The sequence below is a fragment of the Pagrus pagrus genome, assembly GCF_965226575.1.
Source record: "Pagrus pagrus genome assembly, chromosome: 9".
NCBI classification, from domain to species: domain Eukaryota; kingdom Metazoa; phylum Chordata; class Actinopteri; order Spariformes; family Sparidae; genus Pagrus; species Pagrus pagrus.
This window is the reverse complement of record NC_140193.1, coordinates 5,639,745-5,665,884: the sequence shown is the minus strand read 5'-3', so window position 1 is coordinate 5,665,884 and position 26,140 is coordinate 5,639,745. Positions and strand designations below refer to the sequence as shown.

Genomic DNA, 26,140 nt, shown 5'->3' with positions numbered 1-26,140 from the left:
AGCAGCTGCTGCTCTTTTGTGTGCAGCTTCTTTCTGCACACAAAAGAGCCGGTAAATAAGAAACCTTAAGTATCTACAGTATACACTGTCGCTTATGTTTTTATGTGCATGCTACATGTTATCTGTTCAATTCTTTATTTTGTCCTGTTAATAGAGGAAAAGACATTAATATTTAGTTTCACCAACCATTAATGTTGTTTATACACTGTATTTAAATAAATAAATAACAAAATAACTGAGTATTTATACATAAAAAGCCTATTTTATATCAGAAATATTGCAACAGTATTTTTAATTGATAAATATCTTTAATCTTCTAATCTCTAATTGAACCCCTTTAGCTTCACCAGTGTGTAAACATGTTAAAAAGATAAATGTTACTGTTATCAGTCCCTCCTCTTCCAAATAGTGGTCACTCTGGAAAGCTCGTTACAACATTTATCGACTCCCTCGCTGCTCTGCTGATGACCATTGACAAGTTTTTTTTCTCACTGCTGCCAACGATTTGTCTCCACCGTGGGCGTCCCACACGTTCTGTCTCATGAAGCCAACCCACACAGCTCCTGGCCCCCTCACACACTGTTGGAAATGAGCTTCCCACGATAATAACACAAAAAAAAAAGGATGGAGGACAGAGACGTTACAGTATCTACTCGGATCCATCAGAACCCAGTGCAATCTTCAAATAGAAAACATACTTCACATACATTTTTATCTTGCAAAATGGCTGCCCAACGTATCATAATATTATAACTCTGAATCTTCCAGGAACAAATACAGAGTTAAATGTTTGGGAAGAACTGAAGACACTGCAGGTTGTAGTGCCCCCTTCTGGTCGGAGAGGAAACATCATTTTTCATTTTTAAATGATTTAAAAAGAAATAATTACAAACGTTCACCACATGCTTTGTATCTGGTTTTCGTAGCTAGGATGCAGCTGAACAAAACTGACCACAGAATATTAAAAGCAAAGAAAATAATATAGATAGAAAGAGAAAAAGAGGAGAGAAGAGAAAAGATAGAGAGGTAAAAGTTTGTGTTGCCAGAAAGAAAAGCTCTCTCACAGCGTCCAGGGGCTGTAATTAACAGAGGCTGCAGTCGATTCTCCTTTAGCAGCGACCCTGCCTCTGGCTTTTCCTGCTTTAACAGAGCAGAGTGATCATTGACTGTTTAGGGACCATCTGGATCAGGAAACAGGCCAACCAGAGTCAACTCATCGGGCTCGTATGGAGTGGAGCTCAGGCCATTGACAGGCCAATGTGTCCCACCGCTGTGTCCCTCTGCTACAACCTGGTCATCTGGTAACCTGGTTGCTTTTAGTGTTACTGTGAATTTTTCGGCTGAATCGCCCGAGCTGCTCTTTCAGCTTTTCTGGCTGAAACAGTTAACAGCAAATAGATTTTCATTACTTAAAAAAATGAGTGAAATTAAACTAAATCGCTGTGGTTTGCTCTCTGCCACTGTCTCAGTCCTTCCCCATCTCAGTCACAGATCATTTTTCTCTAATTACATTTATAAAGTCGAGTATGTTTCGATGATTTGGCTGTTAATTAGGCCGACAAAGTGGTGATTTCCGTGCTGATTGCACCTCGTTATTTTTTAAATGAATTAGCAGCTAGCTTGGTTGAGTGCAGTGAGGTGAGACAGAGACAGAGACATGGGATAATATGTGGAGAAAAAAAAAGCTTTGCCACTTGCTAGTGTTTTTCTGGGGCTTTCAGCAGTGCCAGTCACTGCTAGTCACTCAGTTATCACCACGTGATCTCAGCATGGGACGCCAATCCTGTGACAGCAGGTGGTCAAACATCGAAGGAGGATCATAATTAGTCTTCAGGGGCAGTTTTTGGTCCGTGGTCTGTTCAATTTTAAACATCATTATATAAAGGGCGACTGAGGAGCTGACTTCAATAGCTGTCATGCTTATACAGAGGCTGAATTTCATATTCATGCAAAGTGTCCGTCCCCACACCGCAGACTGGAGTCTCTCCCAAAAGTTACAGTCATGGATCAACCTGTGATAGCCGTCGTATACAAGTGGATCCAACAGGTGTTCAGCAGACCAGCTGGGAGGCTGGAGGCAATCATCCAACAGCTGCATCATTTCATTAAATTACTTTTATGGAATATAAGAGACATTTGAACATATGCTTGGCAGATATCCATGTATGATACGTCAATATATCATTTGAATATTGACCTTTTAAGTGATACATTTCATAAGCTGGTTCAAAGCAGCGGATGTTATGTGTCTAGTCGTGACTGTTGCTTTGTTGGGAACACAAGAGAGAGAAAACACTGTCACTGTCAATATTTAATTCATACTTTATGCTACCTAATAAACTGAAAAAACACAAATGAAAGTCAGCACAGATGCAAACACAGGTACACATGTTCACACACGTAGAGACACACATATAGTATTCATGCGTGCCGTGCATGTTTTTAGCGAGGGTCCTGTTTAGCTCACACCGGCGCACCTGTTGTATAAGAGTCAGACCACGACACCTCAGGGGACGCATGGTTTCCATGGAGACCCAGGGACAGGAATGGTGCAGCTCGCTCTGATAATTAGCACCATGATATCTCACTAAACAGAGTGCCGGAGCTGGTCCTTTCTAGGTGTTATTCTACTAGTAGTGTCTGTGTACTTGCAGTTCTCAGTGTATATCCGCATGTATTATTATTTCTTTTGTAGTTTAATGCTAGTGGGTCGGAGGCGACAACCTTTTGGAGCTTGAACTTTACCCTCCTGCACGACGTCACATGTTCGGAAAGTGATGGCGGCTCTATGGAAACAGAAAAAAAAGCATCAACTCTTCTGCTCAGATCCACTTTATGTTCCAACAGCCACGAAGATCAATGGGCAGAGGGGACATCGTTAAAAAAGGGCGGCACTACCATTCAGCACAAAGTAGACCGTCCCTTATCAATACTTCCTGTAGGAGTTGCAGCAAAAAGCAAATGTCGCTACCATTCGTGCATCTCTCTGTTCGTGGATCCAGCAGGCAGGGGGGCTTCTGCCTGAGGGTGTAGCTCCGACTTTGCATTTTGTTTGGATTGAAGAGCATTTAGGACTTTTACGATCTTGTGTCTGTACTTTTTTGATTTGCAGGGTGATTATTCTGAGACTTTTGAGGATCTTTGAAGACTTTTCTTTGGCGCTTGTTTCATGCTTCATATAACTTCTTCACCAGAAGTTGGACTACCTGAACTCAAGCAGTTTTATATCTTGGTTGCCTGAAGTCTTTTTTTAGAATAACCTGATCTTGGAGCCGGTTCCCAAAGTTTATACATTGGGGTTGGCTAGTCGTCCCTGCAAAGACCCAGTCGCATCAGAACTGTGACCCAGGGCGAGCGACGGCGTTGAAGAGTTGGAAGCACTGGATGAGCAGTGTGTCCACTCGGAGAGAGGAGGATAGGAGGAGGTACCGACCGTGGAGATGACAGACATTGAGGGAGTGGAGAACCAGGGGCACAGGAGCTCCGATCAGAAGGATTTAACTGAGGAACATGGTCCCGAAGCTCGCGGGAGCGTCCAGAAAGGCACCCCAAAGCAGCTCATTCATGAGCACCACAGCTCACTGTCCAATGCGGAGGGTTTTGATTTTGAAGAGTTTGTGTTGGACTTTGATGACTATGACTTGCTCGAGTCGATCCACACTCAGCTGGGGTCACCGCTCGAGCCTATACGTAAGTTTTGTGAAGCTGTGTTTTAATCTTTTCTCTTGCTGAGCGGCGTTAACGGTTCTGTCCATTCAGTGCAAGTTTTTAGGTCATGACAGTAGTGAAAGTGACGTCAAACCTCCAATGAAGGAAGTTCTGATGCAATCATAACACAATGGAAAAAAACTCACAGGGCCGAGCATTTTAATGCTATTTTTATATGGATGATCAATGGATGGGAGCTCACTTGTTTCCATTGATTATGTAGCTTGCTGCTTGGTTAATTAATGGCAATATAAGGCTCATTCATGGCCACACACTGAACAACATTGTGCACGGTATTGAGCGAATTGACACGGTGCTCGACTGCTGCTGTTTCCTGCTTTCCTATTGATCCGGTGGCACCCATTTGGTGTTCGGGGTCAGCCACAGCTAGAGCGGAAAGACATTTCATTGACCAGCAGTGTTTGTTCTGCTATTTTTATCTGTATTTAGACTTCAGATCACAGCACATTAGTCTAAAATACTTAATTGCAGTTGGTTCAATTGTAGCTGAAAACCAGATAGACCCAGCTGGGTTAATGTGCCAGAGGTTCATGATCCTCAGAGGATGAATCATAATGACTTTGGCAACTTTTTCCTTTAACGCCATCCATCAACATTTCTGACACTCTGTGGATAATAAAGAAATACCTATAAAACTGATGAACGTCTGCCTGAGCTGTACTTGTTAGCATCCTTGTGACCTTGGTGAACATAACTTGCTAATTATCAGCATGTTGGCAAGATTAGCATTTTGAACGTGTCATCATGCTGATGTTAGCATTGAGCTAAAATGACTGCTTTGCCTAAGAACAGCGTCACAGAGCTGCTGGCTTTGGTGGTTAAACAGGCTTTGGACTCATTTGTTCTTGTTTGTTCAGTTCAAGCTTTGGGGAAAAATCAAAAATTGATGACCTGCTTCGGGTGTGTCTCTCGGCTTGGAAGCCACACTGCGTTCAACCCAGGATTATGTCCTGCCAGTCCAACGTATCAGTGCCACAGTTTGTATTTCATTGTCAAGTTGGCATTAAAACATATAATCCAGTTACAACCTCAAAATAAAGGAAACATTTCAGCTGACAGTCACAGTTGTTTAGGCAACAACACTTGTTAGGTTTAGGAAAAGATCATGTCCAAAGTCTGACTAGGGTCAGGGTTAGTACGTTCATGTGTCAACTTATGTACATAGATTAGAATAAGTCAACATTACACACGATACCTGGGTTTTAAGGGTGAAACCTTGTGTTTGACCCATCCATCCATCCATCCATCCCGAGCTACTTTTGGCACTGGACTTTCACGTGTTCTACAGGCCTTGTGCAGTTCTGCTGCATTTGTGAAACCAGTTTTATATAAAGCCCTTCCACATTCACAGAGGAAGCAATGTGAAACCTGATTACCTCAAGTGATGTCACTTGAGTCAGTGGTGGATGGGGCTGAAGGCTACAAGGTTAAAGATAAAAAAAAATCTGGAGTTTGAGGGAGGTAAGCTAACCGAACCTCTCCTCATCTCTGCTTCAGGCTAGCATCTCCAGGCTACATTGGCCACCGCTAGCTTAACAGATCCACATCACAGACGCCTGCTCAATATATAATCAATTGAAAGGACATTAAGTCATGAAAATAAATAACAATTCCCGTGAATGTTAACGATGTGACGTCTGAGACTATGTAAGACTGTGACCACCATTCTGCATTTTATATTTCATTAATACATACAGTAATGATGCTGTGTATTGAGCTAATTCAACTGTGTTTTCTGTGTCTTTCCAAGCACCAACATTTAAATTCAAAAGGTTCATGGAGTAACGTCTCTGGTTGTCTCTTTTCTCTTTCTCCTTTTTCTTTTGTTAAAGTAAGTTTATTAATTTAAAAATGAACAAGGGTATGAACTTTGCATATTGCAAACAGCAGTAAAAGGAAATGCCACAATAGCTGAAGAAATGACTGGGTCCCTTTTGTTTTGGACTAATATGAATTTAGATGTTATATTATTGGGTTACACAAGCAAATCATATTTGCTCAACAATTGGATTCCACTGAAGGCCGAGAACACAAAGCAACAGAAAATCACATTCAGTATGTGGACAGCAAAGGTTCCTGGCAAGCAAGTAAATGACCCTGTGATGTTTGATACTGAAAGTCTTTCTTGGGATTTATTTCATTTCTAAAATGCAGTATTATCAGAATGTAGCTGAGATATTCTCAGAATGAATATAATCTAAAACATCTGTCTCACTGTATCATGTTGCTCATGTAAAGTCTCATCACAGAGAAAAGCCAGAAGGTTTTGTGCTCCACGAGAAATGAAATAATCAAAGATCTGAAGACTCGACGGTAGGAAATGTCTGATATTAAAGAAAATGTACATGAATTCTTGGTAGACTTGACAACACATCTTTAAAGGCTGGGAAACCATCCGATGCACGGATGCAGTTAACATCTGGTGAGCCATATCGAACCTTATAGACGGCCAGATTATGATTATTATAAGCTGAAACACCCCCAGAGATTAAAAAAATACTTACAATTACAAGTAATAATGTTCATATTTACTCACAGTTACTGTAAATGTTGAGGTATTTTAAGCTTGGGGGGTATTTACTGCTGTGCCTTCTCAGCAAAAAATTAATAAAGGCCTTAGCACAGTCAAGTCAGATGCCAGTAGAAGTGGAAGAGGAACAAAACTGACTCATTTTCAGTAATTTTGCCCGTCTGTGTCTGGTACTGTGGTGAAAGAAAAATCTAGATCAGCTGGATCGGTTCAGAGGAGGTGCAGCACTTAGATATTTTCCCATGGGGAGACTTGAAAGAATAAAACACAGCCTAACTTCATCTTGATTTCCATTTCTGTCTGTTTCCCCGAGGAAGGCATGACGCAGCAGAACTGAACCAGTGCTGTAGCTAGTGCACGACCACACACACACACACACACACACACACACACACACACACTCTCCTACCTGCACTGTAGTTACCTCCGGCTGCTCGTGTAAAAAGATTCAAATAGACAGTGTTTATTTAGGAGGAAATTACATTCAGCCGTTGGCCGGTCTGAGTGGTCGACAGCAGCTCCGGCCTGAATGCAAATGTCATTTTTCTAAAATACCCCGCAGATCTTTAACCCTGACCTCAACTGCTCCGATCTCATGTCATAACTTAACCATACATCCTGCAGCCTAATATCTCATTACTCTAATCTACAATCTCAACTGTTGTTCCAGCCATTTCAAAAATAGTCCCTGCTGCACAACTAGTTTTGACAGGCCAACTAAATGTTTGTTGCGATGGATTACCCTTCCATGCCTGTGCGAGTTAATTTTCAGACTTCGGTGAGATGGATGTAAACTAATTTCTGCCTGGAAAAGTGGAAAAATCAGTCTAAACACTCGGGATAAGCTTTGGAAAAAGAGTTGGCAGACATGTTAGTATGCCTGATTTGCAGTTAAAACATGAACAACGACCTGTATTTTCCTTAAGCTCCAACTAAATATCACCAAGGAGCTACATTTTTACCATTTCCGTGTTAAAACACATCCTCGGCCTCAAAACAATACATTATCTACAGTTTTTCGAACTCATAATCGTCACCACAAATTGTCTTTACCACTCTCTAAACACATTTTCCTCACAGGCGGTCAGCTTATACTGTTCATTTCCCAGTTAAGTGACTTCTTCCCCAGCTTACCACTCTTTTTTTTTTTTTGCATGGCAAATGATAGCCAGGCCTCTGCTGTAATGAAAGGAACTCATTTTTGCTAAATTCAATAGAAATGATTTGTGGTTAAAGGAAATTGAAATGAAATTACTTTTGAACTGGGGCGAAACCACCTTCTCTGTAACAGTTTCCCATGGCGTTCATACATGCTCACTCACCCATGGAGCCTTTTCCTTTCTCTTATTCGATGTTCTTCCGTCAGCTGGAAAAAAACTGAAACAGACACACAGATTTGATTTCTGATTTTTTCCAGCATGGAGCGCATTAGACAGGATGTCTGAAAAGCATTTTGGTTGACGCCTCCAATCGTGACCTTTTTTTTTTTGCATTTTGATTTTATTTGTGTTAAAATATTTGTGTTTGCTGTTCAGGTCACAGATTTGAGGACAACCCCGGGGTGAGACGACACCTCGTGAAGAAGTCGTCACGATGTCAGATGGCCCGGGCCAGCAACAGCTCCACGCCGCTGAGCAGCCTGAAGAAGAAGAAGAGAGCAGCGGATAAGAAAACTCACGAGGTTTGCAGCAAAACGCTCTCGTTCTCTCGACTACGCACATGAATCTACATCATGAATACTGGGTTAATGCTTTAATATGCAGGCGACATACAAGCATAAACTTTCTTTTGTTTAAGATACAAGAATATTAGTTGAAAACATTCAAAAATTACCAAAAAACTATCTAAAAAACTAAGAAATAACCGTTTTAATGCTATGAAATGTTTTCTGTTGTAGAGATATCTATTTAAGTTAGCATGCTAAGCAGTTAGCCCCAGCCTGTGCCAGTCAAAAGCTACTGTACTAGCGGGTGTAAACACCGACACTTCCCCTGTGCTTCAAGCCCCCAGCCCAGACCACTAACTGCATGGCTAATTGAGCTAGGTAGCTAACAGCAGCTACATTTAGTAGCAGTTAACCACCACTATAGTGAACAAGCTAGCTAACAATGGTCTGTTTACACAATTATATAACTGTAGCTCTGGTTTGGTCTCCACCAGCTACCGAGGGGAAATATTTGGCTCTTTAGCTGCTAAACTCTCGACTATTCCCACTAGCTCGTTGCTAGCTTTGTCGCCTGTTCAGTGCTGGACAGTAACAGTGTGTTTATCAAGGGTTTAGCAGTGAAAACAGCTGCCTAGTTTTGCTAGAAAATAGTTTGATGAGAGACAAAAAATAAATTAAATAAGACGTGGGCCATAAAACCAAAGCAACGAGCTAAAAGAGGCTGAAGCTCTCTGAAGCTTGGGCAGCTGTAGAGCTGAGTGATAATGCTTTGTGTGTTTATCACTACACAACGTTATATTGATTAATGCGTACTTATCGATGCGTATGACTCCATGAATGGAAACGTTTCGGGTTTGTAGCGTTAGCATGAATACATTCCTTCAAAGTCATTGTAGTTATTCTTTATGCCTGTCGACGGGTCAGATCCCAAAACTTTCCTTACACTGAACCTCTGCTCTGTTTCATCCTCAGCTGTTTGTGGAGCTGAACGAGCTGATCGTGAAGGACCATGAAATGCGTTGGAAGGAACGAGCGCGCTGGATCAAGTTTGAGGAGGATGTGGAGGAGGAGACGGGCCGCTGGGGCAAAGCTCACGTGGCCTCGCTCTCCTTCCGCAGCTTGCTGGAGCTCCGCCGCACCATCACGCACGGTAAACACCAGAAAATAGATACATGGATACATTTTAAACTGTCTGGTATGCAGCGGCTAATTACATCCTGCCCTAGGTGCCATCCTTCTGGACCTGGAGCAGAACTCTCTGCCCGGCATCGCCCATCTGGTGGTGGAGACGATGATCATCTCTGATCAGATCAGAGCCGAGGACAGACCCAGCGTTCTCCGGGCGCTGCTTCTCAAACACAGGTCAGTCAGCGGGCGAACGCTCACTTCAATAATTAAAAAAGACGTCTAATTTTGATGTTCCTCCCTCAAACAGAACATTTTTATCATCTGGTTTCCGTTCAGAGTCACTCATCTGGTGTGGCGTCCCATCTGTAATAACACTTTAACACAATAATTGATAAGAAAAGATGGAAAAACAAGCATTTCTTGCAGTTCAGAGGTATTTTGGACTCATGGTTGATCAGTGAGGACTTTGTTTGTTGACTTTATATGTTCATTGTGTGTTTGATATTTGAAACAACTGCGGTATTAGTTGTCATGGCAACAGATCTCGATTTAATCTCAACCAATCCCAATCCCATTAATACCAAATAATTATCCCCACGCTGCTTCGCGAGACAAGCCCCCTGAAAAAATATACTGTTATCTTAGATCAAGATGTTTCTTGATCCGTGTATTAACAGAACCTGCCCGGTGCTGCTCTGTTTACATTTTGATTTTTGATCACGGGTTATATTTTACGGCAGCTTGGGGAATAAATTCCTCGTTAATCATCATCCCACAGTGGAGGTTACGAAGAAAAAAAGGCAAACTCAGGAGAACTGAACAGGGAATTTCCAGATTGTGACATTCAACAACAGTTGGCTCGTTGTCTGCTGTATTTCCCCGGAGGGTGACTAAAGTTTCAGATGTCAGGACTTTGCTGTAGCTGCACTCGACCGCCAGATTAAACATTTTGATTCTTCATTGTGTGAGCGATCCAGGCCCCTTGATCTCTGTCTATGTAAAGACCTTTGGCTTTTCTGTGTCAGACTTACTTACTGTTTCACACACACAGAAAGAGTGAGTGTTAAAACCTGAGGCTCACTGACTGCACACAGTAAATGTAACAGACAGAGTGTGAGAGGCCTGGTGTACAGAAGTACAATATTGAGGTACTTACCTGAGTATATGTATTTTCTGCTTCTTTGTACTCCAAATATTGTACTTTATATTTATAGATCTTTTATAAAATAGATAAAGCTGGTAAACTGTACTTAAACCACCTTTACTAGCTGCAACATTAAAGTGATGAACAGAATAATGCATCATTATAATCCAGTGTTATTGTACAGGAATGTGCCATGCTGCAGTACTTTTACTTTTTGTGCTATAAGTATATGTTGATGGTAATACTCTTGTACTTATAGAGGAGTGGAAATTTAGATCAGCACCCTCAAGTGGTTGCCAGTTTGCTGCTCGAGCTAACGTTGCTAACACTAGCTGGCAAACTTTATCTTTGTCTTTATCTTTATAATTTTTACGTGTTTTTCTTCCCACAAACTGGCAACTACCAAGACTGTTGATCGCTGACGAAGCACAGATACCTCCGGCGTTATACTACTACTATACTACTATACTTATACATCAAATTCTTATCAATATGAACTTTAAAACCTTGAATTTAAGATTAGAAGTGACCGACTTATCATCGAGCTGTTTGGGTGCCTTCAAAAGGCGTTTCTGTGTCATTCAGTATTTCTGCCTCTGTGGTTTTGTTGCCTTGTTGTCTTCAAGTTCGATGACGCTGGTGGAAATTATTGGGTGCGATGTTGTCAAACCAGCGGATCTGTGTATGAGTAGAGTTGGAGCGTGGGGACGGTGATCAGCGGGAACAAAACAACTTGCTTTTTAAATATCAAAATCTGGATTCATGAAAGACATTAGCGACCAGGACTAGAACCAGGACAGTTACATCAGGTCCGGCTCGCTGTTAGCATGCGGCCGCAATGCATGTGAAATGTCATCTCTCTCAGATGATCCCCCGCTTATTGATCGGCTCTTGCATCGACACGCCAGCGAAACTGACCTGACAGATATGGTCAATGGAATAGTGCACTACACATAGTGGATTATTGATTTTCATACTGTTACATAATGAAAGAAACAAGGTAACCGAATGTCAGCTGTCAAATTGAATTAGCAAAAAGGGGAAGATAAGCTGTGCTGTCAACAATTCAAATGTCAACATGCTCCAGTTTATGTTTTGTGTCCTTTCGGGCATCACTCTGAATGATATCTGGCAGAAATGCTCTTTAGAAACATATTAATGTCTCTCTCTGTCAAACATTATTTAATTAATTTGACTTTTAGCACAGTCGAGGTCTGAGATGACGTGTAATGACTCGAGTGCTCCCCTGACTTTACCTCCAGTGCCACCATTAGGTTGACATTTTTGTTTTTTTTATTGACAACTAATGGATGGACTGCTGTTAAAAAGTGGGTGATACATTCATGGTGCCCAGAGGATAAATAACTGTGTTGATCCTCTGACTTTGCACTTTGCTGTCGGGTAGATAACCATTAGATTTAAAGGGTTTATGGAGAACATGAACGTCGGGGTAAACTGAGGCAATATCCTGTTCTATCATGACACATTTGGATACAATTTATATTACTCAATACCTTCAAAACCTCAGTTGTAGTTTGTGTTTAGCGCTAATAAGCAAATAGAAGGTTGATTTTTGAGTTTCATTTCCAACTCGTCAAATACTGACGCTTTGGGGTTGTTGGACGGTCGACCTCCATCCCAAAGCGTCAGTATTTGACGAGTTCTTACAAATTGGACCTCTAACATCAGTGTTGATGGTAAATGTAGTAAATTTCAGCTTGGATTTAGCCTCCCGGCAGCTCGGTGGTGTGCTGCTGCAAAACAAAACTTGTCTTCTGGCTTGTAAACTAGCTTCATTATCCCAAAGTATGAGTGCAGAGGGTGATATGGAAGAGGATACATTTTCGTGTGCAGTGCATCCTGGTACATGTAGGCGCTACAGGTGGAGAACTTAGCTTTGTTGGTCAGTGATACATGCAAGAAGATTTTATTGCTTCATTTGACTACATTAAAACGTTAATGTTGGTCTGACAAACACATGAAAATGTAACAAATATGGCGTTTTATGTGTGTTAGCATGCTGATATTAGCATTTAGCAATCACAGAGGCACTAGCATGGCTGGAGTGTAGCTTTTTAATCTTTTTTATCTTTGAGCTGACACGCAGACAAGTTGGTGTCAGTGTCCACTAGCAAACAGAAACATGCTTCTGACAACAGGTTCATTTATTAGCTGTGAAGCTTGTTAGCTGTTGCCTGGTTGTCATGTAATCGTAGATTTTCCAACTTTCATTTATTCTGAGCACTTTTCAGACTCTGTGTCCATGTTAGCTTAAAAGTTCTCAACCTTTAAAAAAGCTTAAAGGCTTCAGAATGACGACAAAACGGACCTCGGAGTCAGATTGCTTTGAGAACTGCTCTTGAAAAAGCTTGTCCAGAAAAATCCTCATCTTATCCCCTGACTCTGTGTACAACCCTTCTATGATAAGCCTTCTCTGCCTGGCTTCCCCCTCTGTCGAACTCCAGAATGGTGCAGCCTGAGTTTGCTCAGTGACAGTAATCATGTGTGGAAAAAATGCTGCGGTGTGATGACACTTCATTCTTCCTTTGGATGAGGCCTGAAGGTCACAGCAGAATAATGTAATAATTCTGACATTGCCGTGACCAAAATGTGCATGAGATGGATTCGACACAAACAGAGCGACACAACAGATGAGCGCAGAGTAAGCCGGCCAGCGGACACTCTCAGCGGCAGGCCATCATGCGCTCATTTCTGTCTTTCCACATAAATTCCCAGCATGTCACTGGCTGCTTCCACTGGGGGAAAAAACAAAAACTACTCATGTCATTAGAGTCATCACCAGTCTGAGATATCAGATTTACGACGTGGAAAGAAAACACATGGAGGCGCTGCTAAAATGTAGCTCATCGCTTACTCAGAACACTTTAAAAGATCCTCTGGAAACGTCCTCGAGCACAATTCAACTTCAGCGTCGCACCTCGTTCTTTTGTCCTCGCGGCGCTGTCGCGATCCAATCTGGGCGCCGTCTTATTGGACCTCGCGGACCTTAATGAGCGCGGTGATGTCACTATTGGACCGAGCGGTGATGTAATGAAGCAGTGTTAAAAAAATACTTGGCTCGGTGTGACACACTAAATGCTTCTCCTTAAGAGGGAGAGAAACATGCTTGGACTCACATGCATGAAGGCGTAGCTAATAAGGCTGCACAGATTCGTCTCTGGCTGTTCTTCTGATGTCCTAATGCAAATATATCATTTTGAGAAATGACCGCGTCACCTCAGACTTTCTCGGAAGAGCTCTCTAATTAGCTTAACTTGAAAAATAGTTTGGATCTGGAAGGATGCTGCCGATGACTCTTCTAAATTTACGACCTTTCGTTGCGAGTGCCTGAGTTAAAGCGCTTCAACATGTCGAGTGAACAGAAGGTAGAGCTGACGGTACGTTGGGGGAACAGGAATCACAGCTGTGCCGCTCATTTCTAGAATCCAGAATGATCCTGCAGCCTTCTTAATTAACGCACCTCCTAATGATAGTTTGCCGCACGATTGCAATCTTATTACAAGTTTAATTCACCTTCAGGCTGGAGAGATAATTGGTAGATACACGTTCCCGTTAAGGTTTCTGACACTAAAGGCAAAATGATCTTGAAGACTTGCAGTTAAATGAACTCCATGACTACACAGAAAACTCAATTTGTGGATGAACAGCTTCTAACAAAAGATTATTAACTGACCTTGTGTTGAGAATATGTAGTTAAACATACTTTATTGTATGACATGGTAAGTCGTAATTATGACTTACCATGTCAAAATTCAAAATTTGGGATTTTTTTAATCAAAGCTAAGTTTTCATCATTTATTTTATTTTTTAAACTAACTGAAACGGGCTTCCATTAAAGCTGACAGCTGGGATGTCAGCCGACTCCAGCCTGCCTGTGATCCTAAGAATAAGCAGGTATGTGTGGCCGGCTGGCTGATTGTTAGATGGATGGATGGATGGATGGTTAGATGGATGATTGTTGAATTGATGGACAGATGGACGGATGGATGGATGATTGTTAGATAGATGACTGTTGGACGGATGGATGGATGGATGGATGGATTGTTAGATGGATGGATGGATGGCTGGCTGAAGGATGGATGGACGGATGGATGGATGATTGTTAGATAGATGACTGTTGGACGGATGGATGGATGGATGGATGGATGGGTGGATTGTTAGATGGATGGACGGATGGCTGGCTGAAGGATGGATGGACTGATGGATGGATGGATGGATGGATGGATGGATGGATGGATGGATGGATGGATGGGAAAATAACGTACAATGTTGTAATGACAGTCGTCACTGTGAACATATTAGCATCATTAGTGAAACCTACCCTCATACAGCTAACTTGTTAGCATGGCTGTAGACCGACTCGCTTTCTCTTTTTGTTTTCCCCGCAGCCATCCGAGTGATCTGAAACACCGTTTCCACCGCCACCAATCATCCAGCAGTCTCCACGGCAGCTTCAATCACAACCACGTCCCGGACACCAACCTGCCACTGGTGTCCGAAGAGCACGACGAGAACCACGATAAAGGAGGAGTGTACGACCCCAAGCAGGACGTGTTTGTCAGCCTGTTTGTAAGTTTACTCAGACTTTTTGATTTGGCATTTGTGTGTCCTTAAACACAACACAATCAATTTTCTACTTGGTACAACAGTAAACAAAACCTTCAAACTTCTGGGCAGCTAGTACTTCTGTACTGCCAGACAGCCACAGAATAACTGGCGTATGAGAAATTGTTGTTGGACCTGCTAGAAAGATATATCTTGCTGTCAGCTGATTATTGTGAAAACATAATATTAGCTCAACGAAATGAGCCAGCAAAGTTTACTTGTTTCATCATATAAGAGTTATTAATCTTCAATAGCCACAAATAGATATATCACTTCATTGCTATGCAGCTTGAAAAAAACTGTGTTTAAAAAAAATATATAAATATTATAATTTACATGCAGTGGCCCTTTTTTTTATTTGGTGATCCAAGTCTGATCGAAGTTGTTTTCTCTCCTGTGTGATGACTTATGAACTGGCGAAAAATAAAGTTGTGCCAAGTGAAACATTGTGAAAACACGTGGGAAGAAAAAATATTTTCCATGTGTGAAACAGAGTGAACACTTTTTTTTTCACGTGTGAAACCAAGTAAATATTTTTCCCAGGAATGTTTTTCTAATGTGGGAAACAAAGCGTGAAAACAAGTTTGGAACGAGATTTTAAAAACCTGTTTTCCCCACTCTGTTTGACACAAGAACATTTTTATTTCATCCTGAAATTTTTTTCCCACTTGGCTTCACACAAAGAAAAAAAGAAAAAAGAAATCATGGGTTTTCACAGATGGAAAATAGATAACAGAGCTTAAAAAGATGACCCTAACCCTTTTTTCACCAGTTCTTAAGTCATAAACACAAGAGAGGAAGCTATCTAGATCAGACTTAGACATAGATACTTTTATTATTATTATTATTTTTTACGACACAAGGCGAAGGTGCTCATATCGCTTTTGTCCACAGGGGGCGCCAGATTCAACAACAATGAAAGCTCCTTGTAGCAGCTTTAACTCTACAACAACCTTTTTTCTGCACACTCCCTTTAATCTTTGCATCAATGTGAGAAGGTGACCAGATATTAAATCTGGCTGATGATTGACTGTGGCACAGTTGAAACAGTGCAGGCAGACAAGCACAGTAAATACTACTTACCAAAGCCAAAGTCAGTGATTAACTCGTTTTGACATGAATCCACATGGATAATTGAACTCAGCTATCTAAGTGGACAGAGATAAAAGCCACGTCGAGCTGTCTTGTTCTAGTTTATGGTTTGCATTAAGATCTGAGAATCAGCAGTAAGCACAGATTTAAGGATGATTACACAAAATTCCTGATGTGAGGCCCCGTGGCTCCCTCATTGTTCTTTGAAACGCCCCTCCATGAGGTCAGAAGTCGTGTAGGTAGTTCTTGAAGTCGGAGAAAGCGAGCCCTCTCCGTGCCACATGTGTCGAATTATGTTCTTAGTCAGCTTACAGGTGCTTCTAGTTAAAGCTTCTTGAAGCATTAACTGTGAAAACTTAATGTTCCCCTGTGGCTTAAAATGTTGGCAAATTTGAAAACAGCCTATTAAAACAGATTCTGCTCAATCATGAAAAAAGGCTCTCTCTACTTTACAGGGGTATTAGATTATTGTTCATATACATTTCCCACAATATATCCACGTTATTGGTCCCATGCTGGGTTCATGGTGTCACATCATGTTGGTTGGAACAACAATGTGATTTTTTTTTGTTTTGTTCTGTTGCTCCTCCAAGAAATCTCTCCACCCTCTGCCCCCTGAGAGCCATCCAGCTGCAGCCAGATCGATGAAGCTCCTCGCCAAGATTCCCAAAGACGCCGAAGCTGTCATTGTTTTAGTTGGTAAGCTCCGGGAGCTCTGACAAAAGTAGATTAGTTAGAAAAAGGAAGGCATTATGTCTTTTCTCTTCCTCAGTTTTTACAACCTGCGAAGACGTGAATCTGCTTGTTGTAAATTCTCCATTAAAAAACATTTAATCACACCATAGGCATAGTTAATGGTACATTCTCCTGTGTGTACTGGGTGATAAGTGTACTTATAACTAAAGTGCTGTCATCGATTGTGTTAAAAAGCTCAGAAGTGTAAACTTGTGGTGTTTTCGTTGTCAGGCTGCGTTGAGTTTCTGGAGCAGCCGGCCATGGCCTTCGTCAGGCTGAGCGACGCCGTCCTGCTGGAGTCGGTGCTCGAGGTCCCCGTCCCTGTTCGCTTTCTTTTCGTCCTGCTCGGTCCAAGTCAGGCCAACGTGGACTATCACGAGATCGGACGCTCCTTCTCCACTCTCATGTCTGACAAGGTAGTATACAGTCAATATTGACAGATGTAAAAAAACACATATCAGACGGATGATTTAGTACCGAGTCCCAAAAAAGCAACGACAACTGTTGAGAGAAAAGAGGAGAAAACATGCCAGAAAGCTGCTGATCATCCCTCTCAGAGTAATTGATGAAACAGTCCTTTGGATCTTTTTGGTTGCATAAAAGTCATGGCAGTGAAGCGCCTCTCACTGCTAACAGATGCTGTAACTAATACACAGTTAATGCAGTTATAAACGGTCGACGAGATCCTTTGAGCTTCAGCGACCTTTCTTAAGCTTCCGTTGATGACATCCAGTTGTATTTCGCTGCAGAGTTTCCACGAGGTGGCCTACTTTGCCGACGACAGACAGGACCTCCTGAACGGTATCAATGAATTCTTGGACTGCAGCATCGTCATTCCACCCTCAGACGTCGAGGGCAAAGACCTCCTGAAGACGGTGGCCGACTTCCAGAAGCAGATGCTGCGCAAGAGGAAGGAAAGAGAGCTGAAGAGGCACCAGTCCACATCTGGAATGGAGCAGAACAACAAAGGTACTCTGTCAAGTTCCCTAACGAGCCTCTTTTCCACGCCAGATCCTCAATTACTCGGTTTGAAGGCGGCACCTGTGATCCTGTAGGAGATGTTAGACCTTCACTGCAAACACAGAAGTCTGACTTCTTTAAACTGTGTGCAGGACAGTCCCTGTGTTTGCATTGTTAAAACACAGATGTGATAAGTTTTTCTTCAGTATTTCGACAAATTGACATTTTTTGTTATCCTGTAAAAAAGCTTGTTGAAAACATGATTGAGTCTTTAAAGCTGCAATCCACCTGTTAAAAGGTCTAATCATTTTTTACCATATATATTTAATGTGTAAATATCTATATAACATTATTTACTAAAGAGTCTGAGTCATAGACTGTTCCTCAAGATGTGCACTGTCATAAAAACTGTTTGATACGACCACTGGAGGGCGCCAAAGACAGTTTTGAGTCCTACACAGAGGAATAAAGACTGTATTTTTCATCACTCAGTACTTTCTAGATTCCTGACAGCATCACTCAGCCCCCGGCCTTCAAACTGAAGACAGAATATAAAAAAACCCTCCATATGTCATCACAAATATATTATTATTTTTGCAATAATCCCCTGAAACAGCTGGGCTCTGTTGATTTTAGGAAATGTTACTCAACCAGGAGTAAACAAGCCAAAGATGTTCAGTTTACGGTCATGGACGAGGAAGGAAACCAGAAAATATTCATATTTTAAAATGCTTGAATCATAGTTTCTTTATGTAACGGATCCTGTCACAACCCCCTCAGAGGTGAACCAGGAGGAGGAGGAGGAGGGAGACCAGGAGGTGGACCCTCTGAAGCGCTCAGGGATCCCTTTTGGAGGCCTGATCCACGACATCCGCCGCCGCTACCCGCACTACGTCAGCGACTTGAAGGACTCCCTGGACATGCAGTGCATCGCCGCCGTCATCTTCATCTATTTCGCTGCACTGTCGCCCACCATTACCTTCGGAGGCCTGCTGGGTAAAACTGAATCCACAAGAAAACACAAACGTTTGGATGTCGTTCTGATACCCTGTGTGCTTAAGATGTGTTTTTCACACACAGGAGAGAAAACAGAGGGCATGATGGGAGTGACGGAGCTCATCGTGTCGACCGCAACTCTTGGAGTTATATTCTCGCTGCTCGCTGGTCAGCCGCTCCTCATCATCGGCTTCTCAGGACCCTTACTGGTGTTTGAAGAAGCGTACTACAAGGTACGTCAGCTGAAAACGTGGAAGTCCAATGAGTTTACACTACGGATAGAACGATTGTACCATCCCTCTGTGGTCTCACAACAATATCTGATTGGGTTTAATGTCACTGTCACACTGAGAGCAGAACAGGTGGACACAAATGCAGGAGGCGGCAGGCGGATCAATGGATGAGTGTTTATTTAAAATATTAGCAGGAAAAGACTCTTTCAAGACTGAAAGTCATCCTTCAGTAGAAAGTGTTAAAATATTACTTTGGTAAAAGTGAAAGTCACCCGTACATGTACATGAAATACAAGCAAAAGTCTTAAAGTATGATATTAAATGTACTTAAGTGTCAAAACTACAAGTAAAAGTACATTTTACATTTTTATTTCATTGTATGTGTACAACGTATACTGCTGGTCAACTGATTGTCAGATCTGACATTCAGCATTTTTGTGATTATTTAGTTTGATTTCCAATAAGCAAAAACCCTGGCTATGAAGCAGTATGCAATCTGCAGAGTAACTAGTGCCTACAGTAATCAAATAAATGTAGTGAAGTAAAAAAAGTACAATATTTGCCTGTGAAATGTAGTGCAGGGGAAGTAAAACAGTAGCAGGAATACTTAGTACGAGTACAGCAAAATTGTACAGTACTTGAGTAAATGTACTTACAGTTACAGCCCATCACTAGTTACACATTATGAGAAATAGAAACAGTATGAAGTTAGAAAGTACCTCACAATTGTACTTAAGTACAGTACTTGAGTAAAATGTACTGTATATGTATATCTGTTCCACATATCAGTTATCTGCCTCCTTGATTTCTAACAATCAGTTCTGGTACCTGCGGGTCGATCCCTGCTTCACACAGTCAACACGTCTGTGTCTCTTCCCTCAGTTCTGTCAGGCCCACGACTACGAGTACCTGACCGGGCGGGTGTGGATCGGTTTCTGGCTCATCTTCATCGTCCTGGTGATCGTGGCGGCAGAGGGCAGCTTCTTGGTTCGCTACATCTCCCCGTTCACCCAGGAGATCTTCGCTTTCCTCATCTCCCTCATCTTCATCTACGAGACCTTTTCAAAGCTCATTAAGGTAACTGCTTCATGCACATCTCCCATAAAAACTTCTAAATGACTCATTTATGATTTATTGTACTTTACTTATTAGTTTAGTTGATAGCATATAAGATGTATCCTGCAAAAGCCCACCACAACCAGTCCACAGAGGAGAAACTGAGCCTCTCCTCTGGTTTCCAGGTGTTTCAGGAACATCCACTGCTGGCGATGTACCCCACCGACACCACCGGCAGTGTTGACCTTCACGAGTTTGACCAGATGTTCAACCAGCCCAACACTGCTCTCCTGTCCTTGGTCCTGATGATCGGCACTTTCTTTCTTGCTTTCTTCCTCAGGAAATTTAGAAACAGTCGCTTTTTGGGTGGCAAGGTACCTTTAACAACTTTCAATGTGCTCAAGCAGTGCTCTGTGGAGTCAAGTTGCGTGTTTTGATGTTTGGGTTCTCGATATATCCACAGGCCAGAAGAATCATCGGTGACTTCGGCATCCCCATCTCGATCTTAGTGTCGGTGTTCGTGGATTACCACATTACTGACACTTACACACAGGTAACGTCTTCAGTCACAACAACTGAAGGAGTAGTTTTTATTACAGTTCCAACAAAGTGCTTAAACGTTACTTTTATTTACTTCTTAGAAACTTAACGTGCCGTCGGGCTTCTCGGTCACCTCCCCCGACAAGAGAGGCTGGTTCATCAGTCCCTTCGGTGACAAGCAGCCGTTTCCCGCCTGGATGATGGGAGCGTCGATCGTTCCTGCCTGTCTCGTCTTCATCCTCATTTTCATGGAAACTCAGATCACTTCGTACGTACGATGATCATCTGCAGGTGTAAAATGTTTTATTTTACTGAATTTCAGCTTTTTAAATCATTTCCCATTTTCCTCCGACCCTTCAGATTGATAGTCAGTAAGAAGGAGCGTCGCCTGGTCAAAGGCTCCGGCTTCCACCTGGATCTCCTGCTCATCGTCATCCTGGGCGCCATCTGTCCTCTGTTCGGCCTGCCGTGGCTCACGGCGGCCACCGTGCGCTCCGTCACTCACGTCAACGCCCTCACCGTCATGAGCAAAGCCACAGCGCCTGGAGAAAAGCCCATGATCCAGGAGGTGAAGGAGCAGAGGCTGACCGGGCTTCTGGTGGCTGTTCTTGTTGGTAAGAGGAAAATCGAAGTCCTGGATCTCAACTGTTGTTCACTAAATCTAATTCCTGAACACTGATTGTCCAATTGTAACATAGCACATTGTAGCTGTGGGCACATAAGCCTGTCAGGCATTGGATCTCCACACCCGCCACAGACCCATTATGTTATTTATCACTGCTCACTTCATAAGTGTCACGATAGGATGAAAAGATTGACAGGTAGAGCAACAGTGTCACGGTTGCAAAGTGGTGCGGACCCAAATCACACAGGTAGTCAAACAAAAAGCAAGGTTTAATGAGTTGACTCCAAAAGAGGGAACAACAAAAGGCAGGCAAAGGAAACAACAGGCGACTCAACTGATGACTGGACTTTAATACTAACTAAACTAACGAGGGGAGGAGGTGCAGGTGGAGAGAGGCGGGGAAACACAGGTGAGGGGAAGGGGAAGGGGGAACAAGAGAGCAGGGGAGGAGCTGATAGGCTGGGAGGAAGGCATAGCTAACGAAGCTGATATAGGGCAGGTGTGAAGGACACGAGAAGGAAACAGCAAATGTTATATTCAATTCAAGACGCTCAGTCCACCTGAATAACACACACTATTCCACAAAAAAGTTTCCTTTAAAATCAATAAATCACATTTAAATAAATCACATCAGATAAAGAGGGATCTGATCTTCCTTCCTGATCTGATCTGACAAACACCAGATCATCTTTGCTATTTTATCGTGGCTGTGGACTGAAATTTCCAGGCGGTTTGTCTGTTTTGAAAGAAAACAGTGTCACAGCTCCTGCACGTCCAGACGTTCATAAAGTACGAATGTCTCAAACTTATTTTATATTCTGTTTAAGTCGTCTTCAAAATGAACTGAAACATTCACATTTCAGAATGAAAATGTGCGTATTTCATCCACTGGCTCGCACTGTTACGCCAGCGAGAATATCTTGTTTCAATTAAGGTTCAGCTTCCCACAGTAGACTTAAGTATGATCCAGTTTGGGTACACAACCATAATGACTCATGATGCCTGAGCTTAGCTTGATTGAAACGCCGTGTGGATTAGGAATAAGACTTTTCGGATTAGCCGGAAAAAAGCGTTTCAACCATCATAGCTGAGCAGAGAATATGTTTCGAATCATCGACGGTGTGTTCGTCTCTGTCTCACCTTTAACCCCTTCCTGCCCGTCAGGTATGTCCATCGTGATGACGGACGTGCTGCGTCTCATCCCTCTGGCCGTGCTCTTTGGCATCTTCCTCTACATGGGGGTCACCTCTCTGACGGGCATCCAGCTGTACGAGCGCATCACACTCATGGTCACGCCCGCCAAGCATCACCCCGACCACATCTACGTCACCAAGGTAACACGTGCAGTCCCAATGTTTACATGCCCTCGTGGGTTTATTATTAGTGGTGGGACGGAGAAGCCAAACCCAGCAGAGCGGTGACTGCAGCAGCAGTCTCGGTTTGAAAGAATAACCAGATTATTCAGACCCGTGTGCACATGATACATGAACATTATCCCGGGCTTGGACTCCTTCACATCCAGTAAACTGTCAGTTCTTCACCAGCAGAGAATTACAAGCTGAGTAGGGATTTTTCTGGCGCTACTTCACCGACTTCCAAAGATGCTGAAGAGAGGAAAAACGTTTGCCGAGTTTTGACCCCAAACGGAGCGTTTCCCCCGACAGCTGAAGAGAAACACAGTTTGTTTTCTCTCCAACTGGTCACGGCTGGATTCAGCTTCTCCGTCTGATCATCAATAATAGTGAATTCTCAGCATAACCGGTGTCATACTAACTGCTTACTAACGCTAGCTTGGCAACTGACCTGCACAATTATCAGAAACCTGAATAAGGTGTTTACACACTGTGGCAGTGTTTCTGTTTAACCAGCATGTTGGTGTTTCCTAAAACCTGGAACAAGGGTTCATCCATGCTGTTAAACCAGAACAAGGACATTGTTTTGTTGTCTTACTGACACTGTCAGTAGGAGGAATGATTGCAATAAGGAAAACCTCTTTCAGGGTTCATAGACACTGACTTGAAAAAAGCCTTTAAGCTAAGGTGAGGGGGGAAATGACAGATGTGCACAAGCAAAACCAACTTTTAAAGACAAAAAAATAGAAAAAAGAAACATTCCAATGATAAAGTATGTTTGAACAATCAGAGACAGAGGGGTGGAGGACATGAAATGGCAGCATATTAGTTAGTAACCGTGAAAACGTGTTGGCATTGTGTATAATACATTACTGGACGATCCTACAGAAGGCGCAGGCAGAAAAAGGGTCTGAATGGATCAACACCTTACGTACTGACATCAGTACTTTCCAAAAAACAGGATCCATGCATGCAAACTGCACGTGAACACTCGTCTGTCGCTGCTGTGTGAGTGCACACAGTGATCGGCTGTGTGACAGCGTCATTAAATCACATTATGATTAAAATATGGTCAGTTTTCACATGTTTTTGATTCAAAACAAAATAAATAACACAGAAGTAGCCTCATAATTCTGCTTTCACTCTGTAAATCATGACCTCTAACAGCATCTGTCTCAAAACTAGTCATTCTCATACTGATTTTATTTAGTATTGGATTGAAAACAAGTTTGTGGTTCATGAAGAACACAGGAAAAAGTCAGGAAAAGTTTACAAGAAGTTGCATATCTGACACAAAATCATTAGATGCAGGATTTTCCACTAGATGGAGCCAAAAACATGTGATATATTCTTAATGCTGGGGACCAGTTTGTGTTCAGAGTGTTTAATGTGTCTGTACTGTGGAGCTATGGTCTACTGGTTTTCTGCCCATTAACCACCACGTGTGTGTGTGTGTGTGTGTGTGTGTGTGTGTGTGTGTGTTGCTTCAGGTGAAGACATGGCGCATGAACATGTTCACCCTGACGCAGCTGGCGTGCATCGTGGCCCTGTGGGTAGTCAAGTCCACCGTGGCCTCCCTGGCGTTCCCCTTCGTCCTCATCATGACGGTGCCGCTGCGCCGCCTCATCCTCTCCAGGGTCTTCGAGGAACGTGAGCTCCAGGCGGTAGGTTGGCTCGCACAGATACTCCATGAATGTTTGAGTCTTCGCCACGATAATCTGATCCCACAAAACCTCCAGATACTTATTTTACAGCAGATTTAACATGAGATGGATGTCGACCTGCTCGATCATCTCTGAAAGTAAAATGCTACGAATGATTTTCTCCTCTGCGATCAGGGACGGCTCCCTCTTCCAAATATTTTCAAGCGATATGCAAATATTTCTTTTTGCTCCGTCCTCTGACCAGAAAGAGATTCACAGTTCGTCCTGAAGCGAGGCTCCGTTGTTTTCTTGGTTAGATCCCCCAAACCCCACACATGTCATCACTGTCAGATTAAAACCTTCCATTTCCAAAATGTTCACTTTTGCAGGAGCTAGAATAAACAGCTTTGTTCTTAACTTGACCACCAATTGCGTTGCGTTCATCCAAAGGTCTCACGAACCCGAAGGCTCCGTAGAACTGCCTCAAACTACCCAGGACCTTGAAATGAAGTTAAATGACCTAAATTGGACCTCCGTGATGTCGGATACACATTAGCCTTGTAACTTTTACCCTCCCAGGCACTTTAATACCTGTAGTTTGGTTCATATGGTCCAGACTGGCTTTTTTAACAAACAAGCCAAGAGCTGCAAGCATGAAGAGCTGGAGCTGCTGTATTTAAGGAAATACTTTGGCTTTCTTTCTGACAATTAGAGGAGAAGATTGATTTGTATTCAGAGGTCTATGTGCTAAAGAGGAAGCTAGCAGTCAGCTAACTTATATCGTCTGCTTCCAAATATTGGAAATGTTGTGGCACATTACTCCCAGTAAGAAGTATAGATTAAACTAACAGGGGCTTATACTGACCTTGTGTGGAAAACACTGGTGGTATCAGGTTATTTCCAGGTGCCAGAAATATATTTTTTCATACAAAACCATAGTGAACTATTCAAAAGTCATGACCTGTCCCTAGATTAAACGAATGGTATGCAACATGATAATTAGTGATCTTGAGTGATGATAAGCAGTTTTTTTAACCTCCAAACCGAGGGGTTCATCTCAGCCCTTTCATCAGTATTTAAGCTAAGCTAAGTTAGCCAGCTGCTGGCTGTAGCTTCAGATTTAGAGCGTGGACATGTGACTAGCATCAGTCTTCTTATCTAACTCAAAGAAGAAGAAAGCAAAGTAGAGCAAAGTGTATATTTCCAAAAATGTCAAACATTTCCCTTCATACTGAGCAGATTTAAGAGAAGTTTAGCTGTTGAATTGATGCTAAAATCATGTATATATTATCATAAGATCCACCTGAGTACACCTGAAAGCATGTCCCACGTTTTATAACATGCTCCTAGTCTGAGTCCATGGTGTGAAGCCATCATAAGGTGCCTTGTCTTCCCTTTGAGCAAACCTTGAATGAAAGCGACTGAAGATAATTTGTTTTCCCACAGCTGGATTGCGACGAGGATTCCCCCAACTTTGACGAAGACGGACGAGACGAGTACAACGAGATCCACATGCTTGTGTAAATTCAACCCCGGCCAAAGATGACGTCCTTTCATCCTCCAGCTCTGACCAATCAGAGCGAGCCTCTTTTGGGGAAAACCTCAGTTGTCTGTGGGTAGCGGTGACAAAAGCGAGAGGAGGCTACCTGTTTGTAAAATATTCAAAAAGCTATAGCTGGATAATCACCTCTTACCTTTGTTTGTTAAAGAGCACACCTAATGTTAGATCTCCGTGGTGGCGTCGTGTTAAACCCCCCCTGAAGATGTTTATTGTGCCAGAGGCCTGAAATCAGCTCTGAGCAGCCTACCTGACGTGGACGATGCAAAAAACTTTTTGTCCTTTGTATCCCTTTAATTACTCTGCAGGTTCTGGGCGTAAGTGCAATGATGATGGTGACCTCTAGGACTACAGCAGGCTGGATGATATATTTTTTGTCCTGAACGTGGGACGCAGGGTCAATTTTGCTTTCATTTCATTTCATTTTTCACCAAAATTCATAATTGTTCAGGCGAATTGACCCTAAATCTCAAAGCCCTGAGCTCCACTGCCTACATGCTGTAGTTTAGCTGCCGTTTTTCCTTTAT

The 26,140-nt window shown here is 42.5% G+C and overlaps 1 protein-coding gene across 3 annotated transcripts in view; it reads left to right on the top strand.

Moving 5' to 3' along the window:
• slc4a3 (solute carrier family 4 member 3) overlaps nucleotides 1-25,592 on the top strand; it is a 44,789-nt gene extending 19,197 nt beyond the window's left edge. For 2 of the 3 annotated variants that reach the window (XM_084362358.1, XM_084362360.1), the window contains 16 exons: nucleotides 7,795-7,940; nucleotides 8,898-9,075; nucleotides 9,152-9,287; nucleotides 14,607-14,787; nucleotides 16,509-16,614; nucleotides 16,882-17,066; nucleotides 17,400-17,619; nucleotides 18,391-18,839; nucleotides 19,722-19,916; nucleotides 20,081-20,269; nucleotides 20,359-20,448; nucleotides 20,537-20,703; nucleotides 20,796-21,049; nucleotides 22,225-22,394; nucleotides 23,903-24,076; nucleotides 25,502-25,592. In XM_084362358.1, coding sequence (XP_084218484.1) covers nucleotides 7,795-7,940; nucleotides 8,898-9,075; nucleotides 9,152-9,287; nucleotides 14,607-14,787; nucleotides 16,509-16,614; nucleotides 16,882-17,066; nucleotides 17,400-17,619; nucleotides 18,391-18,839; nucleotides 19,722-19,916; nucleotides 20,081-20,269; nucleotides 20,359-20,448; nucleotides 20,537-20,703; nucleotides 20,796-21,049; nucleotides 22,225-22,394; nucleotides 23,903-24,076; nucleotides 25,502-25,579 — 2,918 coding nt within the window. In that variant the 3' untranslated portion in view covers nucleotides 25,580-25,592. The remainder of the gene's footprint in view (nucleotides 1-7,794; nucleotides 7,941-8,897; nucleotides 9,076-9,151; nucleotides 9,288-14,606; nucleotides 14,788-16,508; nucleotides 16,615-16,881; nucleotides 17,067-17,399; nucleotides 17,620-18,390; nucleotides 18,840-19,721; nucleotides 19,917-20,080; nucleotides 20,270-20,358; nucleotides 20,449-20,536; nucleotides 20,704-20,795; nucleotides 21,050-22,224; nucleotides 22,395-23,902; nucleotides 24,077-25,501) is intronic. The other variant, XM_084362359.1, reaches the window with a different exon arrangement.
• The last annotated feature ends 548 nt before the right edge of the window (nucleotides 25,593-26,140 follow it).